Raw genomic sequence first — 23208 nt, 5'->3', positions numbered from 1 at the left:
AGGTTGAAGGGGGAAACGATTCCCCCTGCTGTCTTATAACAGCTGTTTCACATTTTGCTTTGTTATTTTCCAAGGGTCGATTTTGATGTTATGGCACCATGACCCTGTGTCAGAATCAGGTCACCACCAATTTTCCTATAAATTGGAGGGTGGAGGAGAGAAAATAAAGTCCAGTGGAGGCAGGGGTGCTGCTGCTTCCCTCATTTGGTCAGTCTGGGAGTCAAAATATTTTCAGGAAGTCAAAATGGTTTCAAGAAGGTCTTCCTGTGCTGCTCCAGACATTGGTACATTTATAAACATTTATTATATATATATATAAGACCTTAAATTTTTATTACACTTTGCAGCTGAAACTCCTTCTCCCCAGAGAGACGTATATATACAGTGGTACCTCGGGTTACAAACACCTCGGGTTACAGACTCCGCTAACCCAGAAGTAGTACCTTGGGTTACCTCAGGACAAGAACAGAAATCGCACAGCAGCAGCAGGAGGCCCCATTGCTAAAGTGGTACCTCAGGTTAAGAACTGTTTCAGGTTAAGAATGGACCTCTGGAACGAATTAAGTTCGTAACCAAAGGTACCACTGTATATATATTTCCTATGGGGTCCCTCCAAACTTCTCCATTTTTGTGAGGGTACATTCTGCAACATGTCATTGACACAATAATAGCCCATTAGTGGTCACTTTATACTGGACCATCCATACTTCATTAATCCATCAGAGATGCTTCCCTGGTGTTTTTGACTCTTTGCAGACCCTCCAAGTGTCCCTATTTTTCAAGGACAGTCTCGGATTTACAGAAGCCATCCCAGTTTCTGATTTGATTCCAGAATGTCCAGCTTTTCCTAAAGATGTCCCTTATTTTCATAGGAGAAATGTTGGCGGGTCAGGAGTTATGCGACTCCCGAACCACGTGGATAAATAATCATACAAACTTTAGAAGACATCTGAAGGCAGCCCTATTTAGCAGTCTTTTTAAATGTTTAATGTTTTATTATGTTTAATGTTTTTATATATGTTGGAAACTGCCCAGAGTGGCTGAGGCAACCCAGTCAGATGGGTGGTGTATAAATAATAAAATTATTATTATTATGGAACAGGACGTCCCTAATTTCATCTGAGAAATGTTGGAGGGTATACTATTGCCTTCTGAAGAGGCACTCCTGTGCTGCAGCATAATGAAAGCGGGTCCCCTCCCCCCTTAAAAAAAACCAATTTGTGATATAAAAACTTAGAGGATTTCAACAGGAAGTTACAGGACAAGCACTGGTTGAAAACAAAGCAGTGGGTGGTATTGAGTCTAGTCCTACTCAGAGTAGACCCATTGACACCTAAGGTTCATTCATTTCAGCAGGTATAAAGTACGTACAACTCAGTATGCCCCCAAACTTTTGCAGGCACAAACATCATTGAAAGCTGGAAGGCGTATAACTCTGTGGCGTGCGGTCCATGAACTAGTGGCTCTGGCCTAGTCCCCTTAATGTTCCCGGCAGGACCTTTCTGTGTACCTGCTCAGTCAGTGCCTCCAGGCTCCATCTATGTGTGTGTGCATGCACATCTCTCTCTGATTACCTCCATAAAGGCTGCAAAATTGCACAACCCTGCAAAGCAATGCACACACCTGAGCAGGAAGCAACTGCTTGAAGCAGAACTGCAGCCCCTTCTCCTTCATTTCTTAAGGAATAGCAGTTGGTGGAATACAAGACCCCTGCAACCTTAATAATCTCCTTTCCTCCTCTCCTTCAGCCACTCTCTCTCTCTCTCTCTCTCTCTCTCTCTGTGTGTGTGTGTGTGTGTGTGTGTGTTTGAAAGCATGGTGTTATAATAAACCGCCAGTCCCAATCTGCCAGAACCTGAAGGATCAGCAGAAACAGGCCACAGCCAGCAACAGCACAATGATAGTAAGGGAGATGATGAAGAAAGGAAGGGATGTAAAAATAGCTTTTTAATTGGGAGGAGGAACCCACCCTTCCACCTCTGGGCTTGTCTTCTTCAAAAAACAAAGCCAAGCCAAACTTTTCTTCTTCTTTTTGCAAGCTGCTAGGAATTGGCAAATTGACCGGCTGGGTAATGGGCTTCCTTGGGAGGGTGTGAACGCTCCTTCATTGAAGGTTTTTAGGCCTCTGCCAGGGATGCTTGAATAGAGATTCCTGCCTTGCAGGTAGTTCAACTAGATGCCCCTTGGAGTCACCAAATCGAGATACAGTGGTACCTCAGGTTACAGATGCTTCAGGTTACAGACTCTGCTAACCTAGAAATAGTACCTCAGGTTAAGAACTTTACCTCAGGATGAGAACATAAATTGCACGCCAGCAGCACGGCGGCAGCAGGAGGCCCCATTAGCTAAAGTGGTACCTTAGGTTAAGAACAGTTTCAGGTTAAGAACAGACCTCCAGAACAAATTAAGTTCTTAACCCGAGGTACAGTGGTGCCCCGCAAGACGAACGCCTCGGAAGACGGAAAACCCGCTAGACGAAAGGGTTTTCCGTTTTGGAGGCGCTTCACAAAACGAATTTCCCTATGGGCTTGCTTCGCAAGACGAAATGTCTTGCGAGTTCCTGCGGGTTCCCCCCCTTTTCCTAAGCCGCTAAGCCGCTTATCAGCTGATCCGCTAAAAGCCGCTAAACCGCTAATAGCGCTAATCCGCTAAGCTGTCAATGGGCTTGCTTCGCAAGACGAAAAAACCGCTATACAAAGAGCCTCATGGAACAGATTAATTTCGTCTTGCGAGGCACCACTGTACCACTGTACAGCCCTACAAAAAAATTCATCGCACACTGCTGGTATAACTGGCCCAATACCCTCATGAATACAAATGATTTTGAATGTGCCATCATAAAAGGGGATGTCGAAAGGGGCCCATAGTGGGAGTTAGCCCCGCAGAGAGAAAATCAGGCAGAAGCAACGTTAGAGGGGAGAGGCCTGGCCAGGGAAAAGATTTGGCACACATAAACACCACCCTGCTGCCCATTCTGTGCTTTAAATTCACACAGAGACACAGTTTGCTGCGTAGGAAAATGGAAGCGATCCAGGCCTGGCACTCAAGACTGTTGCTGCTGTCACGTCTTGCTTGTCCCTTGGCCGCTGGAGGCACGTGCCTTTTCGTAGCCGCTGATTGCTTCAAGATGTCAAGACGTTTTCAGGGCTAAAAAGAGAGAGAAGCAGAAATTCAATATCTGCCAGTAGTGCAGCTTGGACTGTATACTGAATAAGCATTTTCTTTTTTTCCCCTCCCAGACGTTAAAAGGCATCTGGGAACAATTTGCTTGTCCTCCCGCCTGGCCCCAACATTATTTATTTAATTTTGAAAGGTACTTTATATCTGGGACACACTATAGACATGACGATATACAGACTGCTTATATCTATAATCTGGGAGCCATTAAAAACAACAACAACTGTCCAGTTTTATAATGCAATTGTGAAACTCTTAAAAGTATAGAAAACCCTTTTTTCCTCTCCACGCCCCCCCCACCAACATCCCTGCCAGAAAAGCCTTTCACAGATGATATCGGCTTCCAGTGCATTTATAAACTTAGTCCCAGGTGTGGTTTAACAATCTTCACAAGGAATTCTGGGAATTGTAACTCTCTGAGCAGACAAGGAGTCTCCTAACAACTCTCAGGACCCTTAGCAAACTACAGCTCCCAGAGTTCTTTGGGGGAAGCCATGACTGTTTAAAGTGTTATTATACGGCTTTAAACGTATGACGTGAGAATATGGCCATAAATGCTTGCAGCTTGCCACGTTTTTCTAGCCCTGAAGTACATATTTTCCTCCCCTCCCCTTTCCTTGGGGCTCTGGTCCTTTTAGCTTGTAAACCCGATGACAGGGCCTGCTTTTTAGTTTATGTGAGCCACTTTGAGATACAACAATTGCCTGAAAAGAACGTTTAAAATGCAGTATTAGCAATAATCAAAAGAGAACATTTTACAGAGATGGGCAATAAGAAGTATACCTTTTGGACAGATCCACACCAATTAAAGCACATTTGACACAGATTTAAATATGCTTTAAATACATGATGCAGATTTGCCCCGAAGTTTAGAACATTCGAGATAAAGGGAAGCCCTTTAATTAATAATTTTAAAATGCTATCATTGGCTGGTAAGTTGAGATCTGTGCTCAAAATGGGGTAAAGGTGCCCTTAATGAAGACTAAACAAGCCCTAACCCTGACTCACCACAATTTTATCAAAATCTTATGCTACATACAGTGGTACCTCAGGTTAAGAACTTAATTCGTTCTGGAGGTCCGTTCTTAAACTGAAACTGTTCTTAACCTGAAGCACCACTTTAGCTAATGGGGCCTCCTGCTGCTGCCGCACCACCAGAGCACGATTTCTGTTCTCATCCTGAAGCAAAGTTCTTAACCTGAGGTACTATTTCTGGGTTAGCAGAGTCTGTAACCTGAAGTGTCTGTAACCTGAGGTACCACTGTAGTTGGCTTAAAACTAACTAAGGCTAGCATCACTCCACTCCAATAATATGAGCGCCAGGTGAGATCCTGCTATCGCCCTTTTCAGGATGAAAGGGAGTCTTCTGGCACCTTAGAAACTAGCAGGATGTTTGAGTATAAGCTTTCCTCAGATGCCAAAGCGGATTCTAACCAGACAGATCCACACACAGACAAAGGGATCCGGACGGGGGGGGGGACGTAAACAGTGGAGTCAAAAGGTCACGCAAAAGAGATAAAATTTCACAGTGCGAAGCTCAAATGGATACAAGTTAAAAGGTGACCATTCACATCATGGGCACAGTCAGGGGAGTGCAGGGGGGGCAGCTGCCCCCCTAAATCAAGCAAATAAATAATAAATACTTAACTAACTGACCCATCGCATTGCAGATAACTCAGTTCTGCCCCCCCCCCAATAAATCTCGGCTATGCCCGCGCATAGCTGTCAACTTTTCCCTTTTCTTGCGAGGAGTCCTATTCGGAATAAGGGAATTTCCCTTAAAAAATGGGAAACGTTGACAGCTTTGCGCCCGCGATTCCCATCTTGTATACGTTTCAGCTTTGCACAGTCGCGTCACAGCTTTGCATTGCAGGGCTTTCCTGTTTAGATGCCGCCTTTGCCAACCTGGCGCCCTCCAGATGTTTTTGGACAACTCCCATCCGAGGGGGAGTTTCCCTCCAAAACATCTGGAGGGCGCCAGGTTGGCTGCTCTGCAATGCTATCCTCTCTACGTACGTGTTTGTGTGTGTGTGAGCGCGTAAAAGCCCCTGCCACAACCATGCAAGCTTCCGCGGGGAGCATTTAAGGCGCGTCAAGATTCCTGTACGACCTGCTGCGTTTCTCCATCCAAGTACTATTCGCCCCCTGGCTGGAATTGGAGCCCCTTCTCTTGCCCGACCAGAAGGAGGCCAACCCTCCCAGACCCCCGAAATCCGCCTCTCCGCGCCCGCCCCGGAGTCGGAGGAGGAGGGACCTCTCTCCGTCCCCGCCTCCGCTCAAGTTTCGCCCAGAACTTTTGTTTTGGGTCAGCGATCTCCGGCTTGGAGAGGGCGATTTTCTCCGGCGGTGGCGGCGGCGGCGTCTGTGCGCCCCGGGGGGACTCTTCGCCCGGCGGCTCCGGAGGGAAACCCGGCTTTGGGGCTGCCGCGGAAGCGGGGCCAGGGGGGACCCGGCGGTGCCCAGATCGGACGCTTGCCAAGCCCGCTTCCAAGTCGCCATGGGAGGCTTTTGGGGGCTGCTGCTGCTGGTGGCATCGGCCTTTTGCGCAAAAGGTAAGGCGCCTCTTTCTCCTCCCGCGTTTGGTTACGCGTCCGAAGTGCTGGAACAGGAGTTGGTTGGATGTCGGAAAAGTGTTGTTGGGGGGCGGGCAGGGTTACCCCGTCTTCCAACTTTTCGTTTTGGAGGGTGTCTCATTCCCTCGCATTTGGTAGGCTCCAGAAAGGCGCTGGGATTCGGGGTGGGGGGAACGTCATCCCTCCACCCTCCTGCGCTGTGCGCGAAAAGGGAGTTTGCAAAAGTTGGGGGGGGGGGGAGAGAGGATTACTTTTGTCCTCGCTTTTAATCCGAGCACAGCTCGGGCTTGGCACCTGCCTGTGAATGAAGAGAGAAAGAAAGAAAGAGAGGGAGAGATCTCTTGAGGGGGATCAGAGATCGATTGCCTCCATCTCTTCTTATACATCCCTAGGAATAGAGTTTTCTTCAGTAGAGAGCCCTTAACTTCCAGGCAAGGTTTTTAAAAGGGTGGTATTCAGCGAAGGTTTTACTCGTTGGAATGAACAAACCCGATTAAGGCAGGTCCATTCCTTTCGGTAGGTCTTAGTACCACCCCCAACTTTCCATAAATTAAGCCCACAAAACACACACACACACTCCCTGCTCTGGCCACAGTTTCCATTGCATATGTGGGAGCAGTGCATGGCCATTTGTTCCTTTTGAACAGTCATAAGGAATACAATGAATTCCTAAATTTAGTGTGCAAATGTATACAGAGATAAACACAGTGTGTAGCTGCTATGGATAACTGACCCGGTGGGGGGGTGCGGCTGCTTTTGGGAGCACAGTGGGATGAAGAAAGCTGTTGGGCATCTCTCTTCCTGCCTGGCACTTCTGTTCCATCCCATTGACTTTGCCCAGAATCCCCTCCTGATGTTTGCTCCAGCCATGGATCACATCTTCACCCCCCCAGCAGCCTTCAGAGGAAGGGTGGAGCCAAGCAGGCAGAGGGGAACTTACTTTTATTTATTTGTTCATCTCAGGCATTTATGTTCCTGCTTAATTGTTTACGTTTCTAAGCAGTGCACGCAAGAACAATCCACAGAAAATGGGACAATAAAACAAAACGAAATTGTTGTAAAACCAAGGAGTTGCTGTGGACAGAAATAGCCGTAGATGACTATTCTTGCAGTGCATGCATGCCTTTTCAACCTGCCCTAAAGGGCTGCATTGCACAATGTGCTTCTAATCAAGTGATACGGTCAGTGGTTACAGTATAGCTCAGCTGTGAAACTCGTTGGGTGGTCTGCCTCTCACCTTCACCTACCCTCACAAGATTTTTGTGAGCTTTGTTTTTAAAAAAAGGTGGGGGGAGAGATTCTCATCTGAGTTCCTTGGAGGCCCTAGACAGCGCACATGAAGTAACACATACACACTGCAGCGGGATGTGTGCACCAAATAAACTCACACCTTAACAAGGCATGTACTGTATGTTACAAGTTGCACATGCAAAGAACTGAAATTACAGCAGTACCTTGGGTTAAGAACTTAATTCATTATGGAGGTCCATTCTTAACCTGAAACTGTTCTTAACCTGAGGTTTCCCTTTAGCTAACGGGGCCTCCTGCTGCCACTGCACCGCCGGAGCATGATTTCTGTTTTCATCCTGAAGCAAAGTTCTTAACCCAAGGTACTATTTCTGGGTTAGTGGAGTCAGTAACCTCAAGTGCCTGTAACCTGAAGGGTCTATAACTCAAAGTACCACTGTACTTACTTTTATCTACCTATTCATGCTTTCTGTAACAATTGCTGAGTGCAGAAATGGAATGGCACAACACAATCTTCAACCTTCGAAGGCTTTTAAAGAAGATTAAACAAATTCACAGAGGAGACAGCTATAAATGGCGACTAGCTACTATTTTCTTATGAACACGGCAAACTAGCACACTGAAACTCCTTGCTTCCTATGCTGCACTCCCTCAGCTAGCTTGCTGTAACCTAGCGGAGTCTGTAACCTGAAGCGTCTGTATCCTGAAGCATCTGTAACCCGAGGTACCACTGTATATAGTGCTCCACGGCATATCTGCATATGATAGGAAATGCATGCCACATAGAGCAAATCCACACCATATATTAAAGCACATTCAGTGCCCATGACCTCCCCCAAAGCATCCCTAGAACTGTCATTTGCTAAAAGTGCTAGGAACTGTAGCTCTGTGAGGGGTGAACTACTGTTCCCAGTATTCTTTGTCCAGGGAAACTGTATTCGACTCCTAACATAACATTCAGTGTGGTTTTTTCCCCTTACTGTGGTGAAGTCATAACACCAGCGTTCTGTCCTTTCCTGGCACCTGGCGTGCACATGTGTGCGCACATGTACAGTGGTACCTAGGGTTACAGATGCTTCAGGTTACAGACTCTGGTAACCCAGAAATAGTACCTCGGGTTAAGAACTTTGCTTCAGGATGAGAACAGAAATTGCATGGCGGCGGTGCAGCGGCATCAGGAGGCCCCATTAGCTAAAGTGGTACCTCAGATTAAGAACAGTTTCAGGTTAAGAACGGACCTCCGGAATGAATTAAGTTCTTAACCTGAGGTGCCACTGTACAGTGGTACCTTGGGTTACATATGCTTCAGGTTACATATGCTTCAGGTTACAGACTCCGCTAACCCAGAAATAGTACCTCGGGTTAAGAACTTTACCTCAGGATGAGAACAGAAATTGTGTGGCGGCAGCGGGAGGCCCCATTAGCTAAAGTGGCACCTCAGGTTAAGAACAGTTTCAGGTTAAAAACGGACGTCCAGAACGAATTAAGTTCTTAACTTGAGGCACCCCTGTACTAGGTGGGACCAGGGGCTGGGCATGGAGGGTAAACAAAACCCAACACGCCCAGCCCAACCCTTACCCCTCCTGGGCAGGTGTGGGGCAAGGAGGGTTCACAGGGCTACACTTCCTGCCTGCCCGTGCAGGGGGAAACCCGACCAGTTGACATAGCCCTTGGCGGGCGCATCCCCCCAACATTCAGCAAGGGGGCTGGGGCCGTGGCGGGAAGGCCCAGAGACCCCCAGCAGCAGGCAGGTTAGAGATCCCTGCATGGGGTGCCTGGTTCGTGTCCTCTCAAAATCATGTTCTCGGGGCTACAGCCCCTGGCTCTCCCCACGCTACACCCCTGACTTATGGCATAGACGCAATCTCGCCTATAACAGAAGTGAAACAGAAGTAAAACTTGGATTTTTACAAGTGCCCTGTAATGTTTGTTCCACATTGGTGAAGAGTCAGTCCTTTGGTGGGCAGAGCTTAAACTTTGGAACTCCCTGCCTTTTGGCATTAGGCAGAAGTCATCACTACATTGTTTTGAAAGCTTCTTGAAAAACCTACCAACACATATCTTTCCATTGGCTATATTTGTTTGCTAAAGTTTTACTGGTTTCATAGGTGTTTTAATTCACAAGTGAAAAGGGATTGGTTTCTAAACCACACTGAGAATTGTCATTCCGTGGAGAGAATAGGGTCCTCTAAGAAACCCTTGACAAACTACAGCTCCCAGGATTCTCTGGGGGAAACCACGACGGTTTAAAGTGGTACGATACTGCTTTAAAGGCACAGTGCAGATGGGGAAAGAGACTTGCTTGGCTTGTACTTGCTTGACTGTTTTTTGTTTTTTTCACAGAAACATGGTTCACACATTATGGGACCATGGGTGTCTTTTGCCCTTCAACAGTGGGGGCTGCAAATCCTTGAGCAATTGGGACGAATGTTCACAATTCTTCACAGGCAAAGTTCAAGCAAAAAGTTTAGTTAATTATTAAGCATATTCAGCCGTCATGCATTTCAGTTTTTGCTGAACAGCACTTACTCATTTGCTGCTCAGGCACAGACACATGCACGCAGCGCAAATCCCTTCTGTTTTCTTTCTGTAGAATGTATGGCAACAATTCCCAGAGCTACAATTAAGAGAATAATTTTAACTATCAATCCCTCTTCTGAGGGAACTCTACAAACTGTAGCTCTGTGAGAATGCCAGCACCCTCTTGGCACTTTTAACAAACTATAGTTCACATGATTTTGGGGAAAGCCATGGCTGTTGGTATGATACTGTTTAAAATGTACAGGGCAGATGGGCCTAGCACAGCTAGCCCTCTGGGTCGGTGGAGTGAAATCCTGTGAGGAAAACTTGACGTTGTTGGATCTGTGTAACCCAGAGAAGCAGGACAGCTGAGAAGGAGCATGATAGCAGCACTCTTCAAATCCCCAGAGGGCTGCCACATAAAAAAGGGCAAAGACTGGTACAGTGGTACCTCGGGTTACATACGCTTCAGGTTACAGACTCCGCTAACCCAGAAATAGTACCTCGGGTTAAGAACTTTGCTTCAGGATGAGAACAGAAATCGTGCTTCGGCGGCGCGGCGGCAGCGGGAGGCCCCATTAGCTAAAGTGGTGCTTCAGGTTAAGAACAGTTTCAGGTTAAGAACGGACCTCCGGAACGAATTACCATATTTTTTGCACCATAGGACGCACCGGACAATAGGACGCACCTTGTTTTAGAGGGGGGAGAACAAGAAAAAAAAAATCTCCCCCTCTCTGCCCAGCGCCCCTTCAGCAAAGCGGCAGTAGGCGCTGCGCAGAGAGGGGGAGAATTTTCCTCCTCTTGTTTTCCCGCTCTAAAACAAGGTGCCGTTTAAGGTGCGTTCAGGCGGCTACCTTGGAAGCCTGGAGAGCGAGAGGGGTCGGTTCCTTTCGACCTGCTCTTTGGGGCTGGCGGGGGGAAGCCCACCACCAGCCCCAAAGAGCAGGTCGGGGAGCAGCGGAAAGGCGCAGCAGAGAGGCTGCTGCCTTAGTCGCGCGTCACCTCTCCAGCTGGGAAAGGGTCGCGGGGCTATGGCTTCTTTAGCCCCGCACGCGCTCTCCCAGCTGGAGAGGTGGCGCGTGGCTAAAGAGGCTCCTGCCATAGCCGCATGTCACCTCTCCAGCTGGGAGAGGGTTGCGGGACTATGGCGTCTTCGCTCCATAGGACGCACACACATTTCCCCTTCATTTTTGAAGGGGAAAAAGTGCGTCCTATAGAGCGAAAAATACGGTAAGTACTTAACCCGAGGTACCACTGTACTCCTCTCCCCCAGAGGGACAGAATGGACTTCAGTTACAGGACAACATATTTTGGTTGAACTCAGCGTTAGAAACTCAGGTACCAAATGGCTCCTTAAACCAGGGCTACCGTCACCAAAACAGAACGCCTAATAAAAATGAATATACTCGCAAAGATGCTATTCCTATTTCAGACAGCACCTATAGTTAATGATATTCAAAATTCTAAGGAATGGCAGAAAGATCTATCTTAAGTTTATTTGGCAGGGAAGAAAACCCAGGATAAAGCATAAAATTATAATTGACACCAAAGAGAGAGGTGGTTTTGCCCTCCCTGTGACTTACAATGATACTTTGACGCATCATGTTCATGCTGGTTGAAAGAATGGATCTTACTAAAGAACAGCCACCTGTTAGACCTGGAAGGGCATCTAAAATTTGGACGACATGCGTGCCTGTGGTACAGGAAGGCTAGGATATATAAGAGCTTTTCAAACCACGTAATCACGAAAAATCTCTTTAGGGTATGGGGGGAAATATAAAAACCTATTAGAAAGGAAAACCAGTGGCGTAGCGTGGGGGGTGCAGGGGGGGCCAGCCGCACCGGGCGCAACATCTGGGGGTTAGGGTTAGGGAGCGCAAATCCACCGGTTAGGGGGCACAAATTACTTGCCTTGCCCCGGATGCTGACAACCCACGCTACGCCACTGAGGAAAACACTGATGTGGCTGTTACCAACAGAAGCCCTGGCAAGGGGAAAAGAATAAATAACATACAGACAGACTGGAGTACATATAGAGACCTGCTAATTGTCACTGGGGAGGATTACAAATTGAAAGAGTATGGAGAGATAAAAGATCATGTGACAGATTGCTTATGTTATCAACAGTTGAGTGCAATATTTAAGCTTGATTAAAAAATACGGATTTGCGGAAAAGAATTCACAGATTGAAAAGGCACTATTAGGATCCAGGGTCAAAATATTATCTAAAATGTATAACTTATTAAAAGGGACACAGGTGGTGCTGTGGGTTAAACCACAGAGCTTAGGACTTGCCGATGAGAAGGTCGGCGGTTCGAATCCCTGCGACGGGGTGAGCTCCCGTTGCTTGGTCCCTGCTCCTGCCAACCTAGCAGTTCAAAAGCATGTCAAAGTGCCAGTAGATAAATAGGTACTGCTCTGGCAGGAAGGTAAACGGCGTTTCCGTGCACTGCTCTGGTTCACCAGAAGCGGCTTAGTCATGCTGGCCACATGAACCAGAAGCTGTACGCTGGCTCCCTCGGTCAATAAAGCGAGATGAGCGCCGCAACCCCAGAGTCGGCCACGACTGGACCTAATGGTCAGGAGTCCCTTTACCATCACCTTTTTATAACTTATTACTTGAGTGGGATACGTGGAGGCAGGCTGTGTTTGAGAGAGGGTAGTGCCCCATTTGCTCAATGGTCCAGCCTTCACTGAGGTCCCTTCCAAGTCTATGATTCTTTGCAAAGTTGCCTCCCCTGTCAACACCCTCAAACCATCTGAAAATCTGTATTCCATCTCCCAGTGTAGACAAAGGCAAGATGCTGCAGGTAAGGGGGGGATTTAAAAAGCGTGTAACCTTGTTGAGAATGTTGGAACAAAAAACTTGACAAAACCACGTGTCTTAATTTGCAGGTCCTGTTGAAGCGAAACAAGAAGCGAAGAGATTCAACTCGTTGGCACCCGTAAAATCACACTCACCTTTAAAGGACTCGAACGGCGCACACCGATTTCCCCGCTCCTTGGAGGTCAGGATAAACAGCACTCCCACAATCTATGCACCGACACGTCCCGTAGACTCCAATACTGTGAAAACAAATAAGCTCACGTCTACGGAAGGCAAATCTGCTCACCCTCTTGGGTCGTTTAAGTTCAACCCTACAGTAGGAAGTATCGTGGTTGCGGAGCACATGGACATAAAGTTTAATTGCTCTATCAGTGTTCCTAAATGGCTAATCAACCACGACTCGGTGCTCATTTCCTTGTGGAAGAATGGGAAGGAGCTCGTTGGTGCTGATAGGATAGCCAGCCAGTATTTTCAGTTTGATGACAATGAAGTGACCACCATGATATCTACTTTCAAGTAAGTAACCTCTGTGCAGTTCAAAAGTCCGGTCAGCAGCTGCTTAATATCTTGAAAGTATGGAAAAGCACGAGTTAGAATCATAAAGCCTCAGGAGACTTAGGACATGAGTAGAATGTGTGCGTTTATTAAAAATGCATTTCTGGGTTATTTGTGGGGCATAGGAATTCGTTCATTACAGTGGTACCTTGGGTTACATACACTTCAGGTTACATACGCTTCAGGTTACAGACTCTGCTAACCCAGAAATAGTACCTCGGGTTAAGAACTTTGCTTCAGGATGAGAACAGAAATAGTGCTCTGGCAGCAGCAGGAGGCCCCATTAGCTAAAGTGGTGCTTCAGGTTAAGAACAGTTTCAGGTTAAGAACGGACCTCCAGAACGAATTAAGTATTTAACCCGAGGTACCACTGTATTTTTTTTCAAAATATAGTCTGCCCCCCCACAAGGTCTGAGGGGCAGTGGACCGGCCCCCTGCGAAAAAGGTTTGCTGACCCCTTGTCTACCTGAATTGTAACAAATGCCTGCTTTGATGCAATTTTGGCACTTGCTGAAAACTCTATTTTTCCTGCACCTTCACTGGCCACTTCATGGCCCAGTAAGGACACTAAAACCAACAGATTGAACCCACGTAACCTTAACATGGCCTATTTGTTTGGATGCAAAGGCAGGCTTTTTCACCAGTGTTGTATTTAACCAGGAACTGCATTCCATGGGATGCTGCATCTTAATTGGCATTCCGCTGGCCTCCGAAGATGCACCTGTTTATTCTGATGTCTTTACCATCATCAGTCAATCATTTTATTTGTATGCCACCTTTCTAAAGTTAAAACTGTTTTCAAGGCAGTTTATAACATATAAAAAAATTACATAACTGCAGATATAACAATAGTAGTCATGAAGAATAAACAAAATATCAAATTGAACCAAATAAACCAAATCGAACAACTTCCACATAAATCATCAGATACAAAATAGAGATACTACAAAAATTTCACAGCAACAACCCCCCACCCACAACAAAACTCCCTAAACAACAGCCCCATTCAAGATACTTTTCAGCAGCCTCATATTTTGTAGCTGGAGTCAGTCCGGGCCTTACCCTTCCAGGCCAGGTGGGAAAAGGCTTGCAAAGGAAGGGAGCAGGTCTTCCAGGGCTCACAGCCAAGAGCCTGCTGTTTTTTATTGCTGTGCTATTTTATTGCACATTTTAATCATGGGCAGTTATATTTTAATGTTTCAATTGAGTCATTTTATTGTGTATTTTAATTATGGTATATTTTAATTATCCCATAATTTAACAATCGTGTGCAATTAACTTTTATGTCTTCTTGGCACTCGGTAGTATTAAATAATAATAATACCATCCATTGGTTTCTTATTAACTTACTAGCCATTCTATTTTGAACTGCAATTTTATTGTTCTTTTTTTGGGGGGGGGGAAGGATACACAGTTTTCTTACTGTGTATGAAAGGTGGAATAGAAATGTTTTCTAAATAAAAAAGCACAATTTTAAATCTTTCCCCCACTCTCCCATGCAGTATACCCAATGTCCTACGCTCTGATAATGGTTCCTACACCTGCAAACTGAAAGTCAACAGCGAAGAAATCGTGTCAGATCCTATTTTGGTTCTGTTGGAAGGTATGCTTAGTTTTGAAAGAAAGCACTTGATAATGTAAAACTGTGGGTGAATAGCTAGCTTGGGAGATTTTGTATAACAAATATGAGAGTGACTATTCTAAGAGAACTGGAAGGGGAAAAAATTGACTAAACGCAGAACCAGTCTGGGAAATTGCAGAAAAACCTGGAGGAAGATGCCATTTTCAGGCAATTTCTCCCCATTATCTTCCGGCAAACCCACATGGCGTAGCCTACAAAGGTCAGTAGATCGCCCCGATACTGTGGAGAAGCTTTTTGAGGAGTAAAGGGATCTGCAAGAGGGAGAAGGGGAGAGAAAAGACCCCTTGTATGAACGGTCTTCCGTTTGCAACCCATGTTACGTTCAAAAAGGCAAATGCATATACAGTATTTTATCCATCTGCTTCCAGAACAGAGGGCAGGCATCCTTGTTTCAACTGCACGATCGCCTGGTCAGTTGTTGCCTCCTGGCTTCTCACTTTCCCTATGCCCAGGTAGTCAGGATCATGCTGCAATCCATACCTGGGAGTGTATTTCCTTCTTGAGTAGAAGTGCACAGAGTTGTGCCGTCAGAGGCAGAACCGTGTTTTCTGGACAGTTCCCTCGTGCTTGTGAACTGTAGTGGGGCTTCCTCGAGGAAACCCTCTCTTTAGACCAGGGATAAGGAAGCTGAGACTCTTTCCATGCAGTGGTAAATTTTGAAGTGTTGGGAGCAAATCACAGTGGCTTGCATAGGGGAGTACACAAATTTGGGATGCTCCATTGATCTCAGTGGTGCTTATTTCCGATTCCACGGGGTCGACTTGTCAAACGCTTTAGCAAAAGATACGTCATCAGTTCGCGCTTCTAATTAAAAGCTTTCTTGCAAAAGAAGTGTTACCATTCAAAATGGTAGGGGGCAGGGGGACGCCCATCAAAGAAAAGGAAACTCTAGTTATCTCTCGCTTGGACTACTGCAATGTGCTCTATGTGGGGCTACCTTTGAAGGTGACCCGGAAACTACAACTAATCCAGAATACGGCAGCTAGACTGGTGATTGGGAGCAGCCGCCGAGACCACATAACACCGGTCTTGAAAGACCTACACTGGCTGCCAGTACGTTTCCAAGCACAATTCAAAGTGTTGGTGCTGACCTTTAAAGCCCTAAACGGCCTCGGTCCAGTATACCTGAAGGAGCGTCTCCACCCCCACCATTCAGCCCAGACACTGAGGTCCAGCGCCGAGGGCCTTCTGGCGGTTCCCTCGCTGTGAGAAGCCAAGTTACAGGGAACCAGGCAGAGGGCCTTCTCGGTAGTGGCACCCACCCTGTGGAACGCCCTCCCATCAGATGTCAAAGAGATAAACAACTACCAGACTTTTAGAAGACATCTGAAGGCAGCCCTGTTTAGGGAAGCTTTTAATGTTTAATAGGTTATTGTATTTTAGTGTTCTGTTGGAAGCCGCCCAGAGTGGCTGGGGAAACCCAGCCAGATGGGCGGGGTATAAATAATAAATTATTATTATTATTTGTCTCTTTCTCTCCCTTCCTTTACGGTAAAGCCTCGTTATAACTTTGGTTCACTTGCCAGAGGAGCAAGGAGGGTCTGCCAGTTGCCCTTGGATCTCCGCGGCAGATGACATAATTGCTCTTGCTCTGAAAAAAAACCCAGGATACACACACACACACACCTAGGTTCCAGATTTTAAGTTTGCCATGATGGGATCATCCCTACTGATCTGTGTCATTACAGTTTGCTCTTTGGAGTTTGCACTTGGTCGCTTAAGTCTGCCTAACCATCCTTTCTCTCCTGTTGTCTGGCAGGACTGCCGTATTTCATTAAGCAGCCCCAGGGGCTGAACGTGACCCGGAACACGCCCTTCAACCTCACCTGCCATGCTGTGGGGCCCCCTGAGCCCATTGCGATTCACTGGCATTGGAACAGCAGCCAAATTACCAAGAAAGCTGACATTTCTCCTTCTGTCTTGGCCGTGCCAGGTGAGCTGAACAGTTTTTGAGACAAGTCCCTTTGATGGGCTCTTGTGTCTTTAGTTGGTATGTTGAAGAAGGAATTTCATCAGGTGTTGCTTGCTGTGCATTAAAGATGCAGGAGCTCTCTGGAACCAGATGCCATCCAAATACTTTGGACCACAGCATCCAGCATCCCTGACTGTGGACCATTTTATCTGGGCTTCTGGGAACTGAAGTTTGGGGAAGGCTGTTCTAGAGAGCTATTGCTGGGGGGAAAGGAGGAGCCCTTGTGGCATTTTTCCCCCTTGAGATAGCCACACAATTTCCTTGGTTTAAGGGATTGTTAATAATGGGTGTGGTCCCTTCAAGTGGCTTATCTGGTTCTTACCAAAGCCTTTGAGAAAATCGTTTCAGCATTGCAGAATGTGGTAGGCATTTCCTTTTTTTAAACCATTTTAAAATAGCTTAGCTAATTTTCTCAGTGAAGTCACTTTCAAGGTTTGAGAACTCGAAAAGAGAAAGAAGACGAACTCCAGTTAACAAGGGATTGCCTTAGATTGCAGTGTTTCTTTTGAGCTTTACTTTCTGCTGACCTGAATGAAATCTCGCCACGTTCCATGGCCGCACGTCTTGTTTTCTGAAGCGAGCTGCTGCTTATCTTGCTTGGCTTTCAGCCAAAGGCCTTGCAAACTGCATGCTTGGGAAATCTGAGGTTCTTCAGAAATGTATTAGGAGTTGCAGGAAGAAGGTTGGAAACCTCACATCAGTAACAGCTGTTTGGCAGTCGAAGAAACTGCCTTGGCACAATGGTGAGGGCTCTCCATACTGGAGGTATTAAGCAGGGGCTGAGCAGTCATATTTCAGGGGTGTTGTAGCTGCGCGATTCCTTCATTGACCTGGAGGCTGGACTAGATGACAGCAAGGAACCCAGCTCTAGCTTCCTGTGCTTCTATCAGCCTTGTAAATTAGACTTACCAAAGTTACTAGCCCGCCAAGACACTAGTCTGTGTTTCCATGCTGGTCATTAAGGAGAACGTTATCCAACATGTAAGTGCAAGCTGCTAGCCTCTTAGCAGGCTAATTTAAAAATTGCCTTCTTCCAAGGTGGAGGAGGGATGGGTGGATTAAGAAATGAAATCAATCAGAATTTAAGGCAACGTTAAATTATCTAACTTTGGGTACGTGATTCCAAGTGTGGTATTTTAATCTTCCCATGACTGAGTTGGAATGAGGAGAACCTTCCGCTGAGTTATCCCTGGAGAGATAGAGATTTTTGGCAGGGGGAAAAAGTTGCAGACCTTAAAACATCAGGAAAACTCCTGCTGTTTAAGCTCTGCAAAGTTTTTCTTCTTGGGTTTGTTTTTTTTAAAAAAAAATAAGTAAAAGAAGGAAGTTGTCTTTTTAAAAATCAGGTCACCCCAGCCATCTACAAATAACTCTGTCCACCCACCAGCCAGACTGCAAAGCACTTCCCACAGGAGGAGAAGCCACAAGACAAATTCTGCCAAGCCTTGCTGGTTGTTCAGCTCACATCAGTTTCAGCAAGGGCTTGGATGGAATAAGGCCCCACTAAAAGGGAGGGCAACAACAAGGGTGGATCACATTGTGCCTGCGAAGGACAAGCTGTTCTTTTTACACCCAAGCAAAATAAAAGGGGGGGGGCGGAATCCTTGGTTGTCTCTTCTGCTTTTGGCTTTGTTGCTTCTCAAGAAGTGAATCTTACCTCTGCCCAAAGCCAGAGACTTCCATCTTAGGTGGAACTAGGTTGGCCAGATGGGGGGAAGACCAGGCTTCTGTACCTTTAATAGCTGGCTACCTGGTGAACATCCATCTTCTGCACACAACTATTAAAGGTACAAGAGCCCTGTTCTCTTTTCCATCTGGCCACCTTAGGTAGAGTTTAAAGTAGAATGAATGAACGGAAAAGCAGTGGTTATACAGTGGTATCTCGGGTTACATACGCTTCAGGTTACATACGCTTCAGGTTACAGACTCCGCTAACCCAGAATTAGTACCTCAGGTTAAGAACTTTGCTTCAGGATGAGAACAGAAATAGTGCTCTGGCAGCAGCAGGAGGCCCCATTAGCTAAAGTGGTGCTTCAGGTTAAGAACAGTTTCAGGTTAAGAACAGACCCACGGAACGAATTAAGTACTTAACCCAAGGTACCACTGTAGTAGGGACGCAGGTGGCACTGTGGGTTAAACTACAGAGCCTAGGATTTGCCAATCAGAAGGTCGGCAGTTCAAATCCCCATGACAGAGTGAGCTCCCATTGCTTGGTCCCTGCTCCTGCCAACCTAGCAGTTCGAAAGCACGTCAAAGTGCAAGTAGATAAATAGCTACCGCTCCGGCGGGAAGGTAAACGGCGTTTCCGTGCGCTGCTCTGGTTCGCCAGAAGCGGCTTAGTCATGCTGGCCACATGACCCGGAAGCTGTACGCCGGCTCCCTCGGCCAATAAAGCGAGATGAGCGCCACAACCCCAGAGTTGGTCACAACTGGACCTAATGGTCAGGGGTCCCTTTACCTTTACCTTTTACCACTGTAGTAACAAAAAACTTGTATTGCCCTTTCTACAAGCCCAAGTGTCTAAAAAACACATATTCGAGTGCAGATTGGAAGAATGTCTGACTATAGTCAACTCCTGAGTAAGTGTGTATAGGATAGCCTTACAATACAATCCTATGCAAGTCTACTCAAAAGTAAGTCCCATTGCATTACAGGCAGCTCACTTGGGCAGAGGGGAATCCCCTTTCCTTCTGCCTTCAGAAAACCCAGTCAGCAAGCCCTGGTTTAGGGGTGTAATCCTGAAATGCGAAACCAGTGGCCCTCCAGATATTATTGGACTCCAACCCCCTTCAGACTTAGCCAGCATGGCCAATTGACAAGGAAGATGGCAGTCGTGGTGCCAATAAGGTATGGTAGCCCACAGCCCCTCCCCTGCCTGGTGTAACCTCTGCTTTTGTCCTCTCCTGATGTTTGGGACTCCTGCCAGCTAGTCTATAACATGGATAGGCAAATTAAGGCCCGGGGGCCGGATCTGGCCCAATTGCCTTCTAAATCTGGCCCACAGTCGGTCCATGAATCAGCGTGTTTTTACATGAGTAGAATGTGTATTTTTATTTAAAATGCATCTCTGGGCTATTTGTAGGGCATAGGAATTCGTTCATTCCCCCCCCAAAAAAATATAGTCCAGCCCCCCCACACGGTCTGAGGGACAGTGGACCGGCCCCCTACTAAAAAAATTTGTTGACCCATGGTCTATAACATCTGGAGGCTACCAAGCTGGGGGAGGCTGCTGCTGTAAAAGCAACCGAGCTGGCAGTGTGGTGTAGTGGTTAAGAGCGGTAGTCTTGTAATCTGGTGAACCGGGTTCGCGTCTCTGCTCCTCCACATGCAGCTGCTGGGTGACCTTGGGCTAGTCACACTTCTGTGAAGTCTCTCAGCCCCACTCACCTCACAGAGTGTTTGTTGTGGGGGAGGAAGGGAAAGGAGAATGTTAGCTGCTTTGAGACTCCTTAAAGGGAGTGAAAGGTGGGATATCAAATCCAAACTCTTCTTCCTCTGTTATTCACTGACGGTTTGTCAGACATTCTCCATTTCATGACTTTGTTCTCCGCTTGGCCATATCTACAACAGACAGCACGGGCAGGTTTTTAAATAGCTCCGTCAAAGTGTTCAATCACTTCTTTGGCAAAGGGAAATAATTTTACGAAAAGAAAAGAAAAGAAAATGAGCCAGCCTTTCCCACAGAGAATCTCCCTTGCGGTTAGCAAAGTGCCACACTTGAGATGTTTATCCAAATCGTCACAAACAACACCTGGGAGTCGGGTTTCTTTCTGTGGTCTTGTGTTCAAGAAGGAAGCCGAGTTGGAGGAGAAGTGGTTTCAATGGCTTTTTCTTTCTTCCTCTGTCACATTCCTGTTGGCCACCTTGCTGAGATTCTCGTTTTGTTCCGCCTTACTTTGATTTTATGATTTATTGCCTTGTTTTAATTGGGCTGCAGGTCTGAACGAAACTGCCGTTTTCCACTGCGAAGCTCATAACGTGAAGGGTGTGGCTACATCGACGGAAGCCCGAATCAATATAAAAGGTCAGCCATAAGTATGACATGAGCTTGATTGTTCCCGCTAAAGCCTTGCTGGTGCACGCCTGTAATTCTTGACTGCTTCCAACTTGCTCAGGTTCAGATATTCTGTGATGAGCACAAGGGGAGTGTTGAGAACCTGCCTGTATATCAGTGGGAAGCTACGCAGCCAATTTCTGGACAGCATTTGTTCTGCGTGATTTCTCAACAATTGTCGTTAGCGATGAGGTAGAGCCTGAAAGATGATTCAGTCTGAAATTTGCAGATCTGTCATGATGACCCCCAACATTCAGGTGGAAAATAAGATAAGGTTCTTGCACCTTTTGTGGGAGGCCCAAACACTACCTTAAAATGCCTGCTGGAATAAGTGATTTTTTATTATTGAACAGCATTTTCATGCTAACTTCCCTAAGACACATACTTTTTAAAATCTTTGTTGGAAACCACCCAGAGTGGCTGGGGAAACCCAGCCAGATGAGGGTGGCGTACAAATAGCAAATTATTATTATTATTATTATTATTATTATTATTATTATTATTATTAGCATGCTAATAGAGACATATTTGTATGCTGCATTTGCTTGGGGACTGCCACCACAAAATTTGGAAGAGTGGCCATTTAGAATAGCTGTGTTTCAGTTTGTGCACTGTTTTGGGAAGAGCATTTTAGGGAATTTTGGGTTAAAAGGCAAACAGGTTTGCCCCAAGGGTGGTGTCCTGCAGTGATGAAGGCTCCGGGAATCTCCTAGCAGTGATGGAGCAATGGAGTCTCAGGTCCTTTTGAGTCTTCTGCAGTGGAGTCTTCTAAGTCAGAGGGTACCAGTGCTACATCCTCAGGCCAAGGAAGCATCAGTCCTGAAGGTTTGACTGGTAGCAGGAGTCTGGGGGCTAGTCCTGCATGCCTTTCCTCTTGAGGTTCGGGGTCCTCACCTCCATCACCCAACGGAGAGGAATCCTCGTCCCTGACCCTGCATGTGCTTACAGCCATGTCAAGGCGATGATCTTCGCTGCCTCTGCCCTTGCAATGTTTGGAGAAAAGCTCTAGGTCACAGCTTTCCAAACCTTTCATGTTGGTGACACATTTTTTAGACATGCATCATCTCACGACACAGTAATTCAGTTTTACTAGCAAACCAGAGGTTAAACTAACCCCTTTCCAGCCCCGGGAGGAGCACAGGGAGCGTTTGCACAACACACCTACACACTGCAGCCGACACACTAATGTGTCACAACACACAGTTTGGAAAGATCTGCTCTAGGTCCTATTTGGCTCTCATTGATTTCATTGGAAGCATGATGGGGGTCTGTTGATTTGGGATGGGCCTGAATATCAAATAGATTGATTTAAATTCATATGTTTTATCTGTTATGATTGGCCCCAATTTACTTTGGGCAGAAGTGAATCCTCTTGTCCCTGATTGACACACATTGTAGGGGACTTTATGTAGTGGGAGAGATTTTTTTTTTTTAAGATCCTGGGATAAATGCTCAAGTTTGTTAAGGTATTCCATTTAGCAGCAGCCTAATGTAAAAATAAAAATCCCCTTTCTTTTCCTTTGTTTGCTCTCCAGGGATCTTCCTAGATTTAGGACTCAGAAAGAACACTGTTTACTTCTAAATAAGGCAAATTATTATTTTGGGTCCTGAACAGAGATCATACTTAGCTCTGCTTTGCTATGTCTCTTGCAATGTGTTCCAAAAATAGTTCATAATTCTGTATTTCCTCAAATGGTCAACTAATAGTTATTCCATTATTTCTTTCCAACCAGTTCCATGCGCCATAAAACAGATTTTGAAATTGCGTTATTTTTTCCCCATGGAACCAAAGGCACAGATCCTTATGGATTATCATCATTTTTACAAGGGATTCTCTCAAACCCACATTTATAGGTTGATTGTTTTGTGATTGGTTGTTTTTGTTGTCATCGTATTTAAAACCATAAATATCTGTAAATTGGATCAGTGGTTTTGTGGTATTTTCAAGCACCAGATCTTTGATTTTTTACTGTATGTAAACTTTAATTTGATGCTGGCTTTTTTGGGGTGGGGAACCTTGAGAAGAACCACACAAATCTGTATTTATCCTAATAGATCTGACTATTACCCAGATTTAACAGCAAAAAGCAAGCAATAGGTCTGTGTATGCACACAATATTTTTCTCTCTTTCTTTCTCTCTCTCTGACTCTCTTTTCTCCCTGTCAGAGTAGTGGTGACTCAGGGGAAGGGGGAGAGAAGCGATTGGGGTAGGGGGTTGTTGCCCAAAACACTCTCTCAAGACTCTAAATGTGTTCAAGGTTGGTGATCCCTGAATAAACTGGTTGCCAAGCCTTTTTTAAAAAACCAACAACACTCTTGTTTGCTCGAGATGGATTGGCTTTTGGCTTGGATAACACTGTTTCTATTATTTTTCTAAAATTACTTGTGTTCCTAGCTTGCTCTGGGAGCTAACAGCAACTTAAAAATAAAACTGTATAACTCAAAATTCATTAAAACCAGACTGTGACGATGTGTAGATGTATAGTCAGGAGCAATGTGTGTTTGTGGGAGCAGATGTTCCTGCACTGTCCCTTCAGTGCCTTGTCTGGAACACTCATACAGAAGAGACTGACACTTATTTAAAGTCCTTTATGGGATCTTCACCCATTTTTCTTAACGGTGCTTTGAAGCTGCAAAAT

General features: G+C 46.0%; 1 protein-coding gene across 4 annotated transcripts in view; it reads left to right on the top strand.

The window, feature by feature from the left end:
• The first annotated feature begins 5475 nt into the window (after positions 1 to 5475).
• Positions 5476 to 23208, top strand: part of MERTK (MER proto-oncogene, tyrosine kinase) — a 51915-nt gene continuing 34182 nt past the window's right edge. For 3 of the 4 annotated variants that reach the window (XM_083733155.1, XM_083733153.1, XM_083733154.1), the window contains exons 1-5: positions 5626 to 5729; positions 12414 to 12861; positions 14403 to 14503; positions 16302 to 16475; positions 20452 to 20538. In XM_083733155.1, coding sequence (XP_083589281.1) covers positions 5675 to 5729; positions 12414 to 12861; positions 14403 to 14503; positions 16302 to 16475; positions 20452 to 20538 — 865 coding nt within the window. In that variant the 5' untranslated portion in view covers positions 5626 to 5674. Of the gene's footprint in view, positions 5730 to 12413; positions 12862 to 14402; positions 14504 to 16301; positions 16476 to 20451; positions 20539 to 23208 lie in introns of all 4 variants that reach the window. The other variant, XM_083733152.1, reaches the window with a different exon arrangement.

The sequence above is a fragment of the Podarcis gaigeae genome, assembly GCF_964106915.1.
Source record: "Podarcis gaigeae genome assembly, chromosome: 3".
NCBI classification, from domain to species: Eukaryota; Metazoa; Chordata; class Lepidosauria; order Squamata; family Lacertidae; genus Podarcis; species Podarcis gaigeae.
This window is presented reverse-complemented; position numbering and strand designations above follow the sequence as displayed.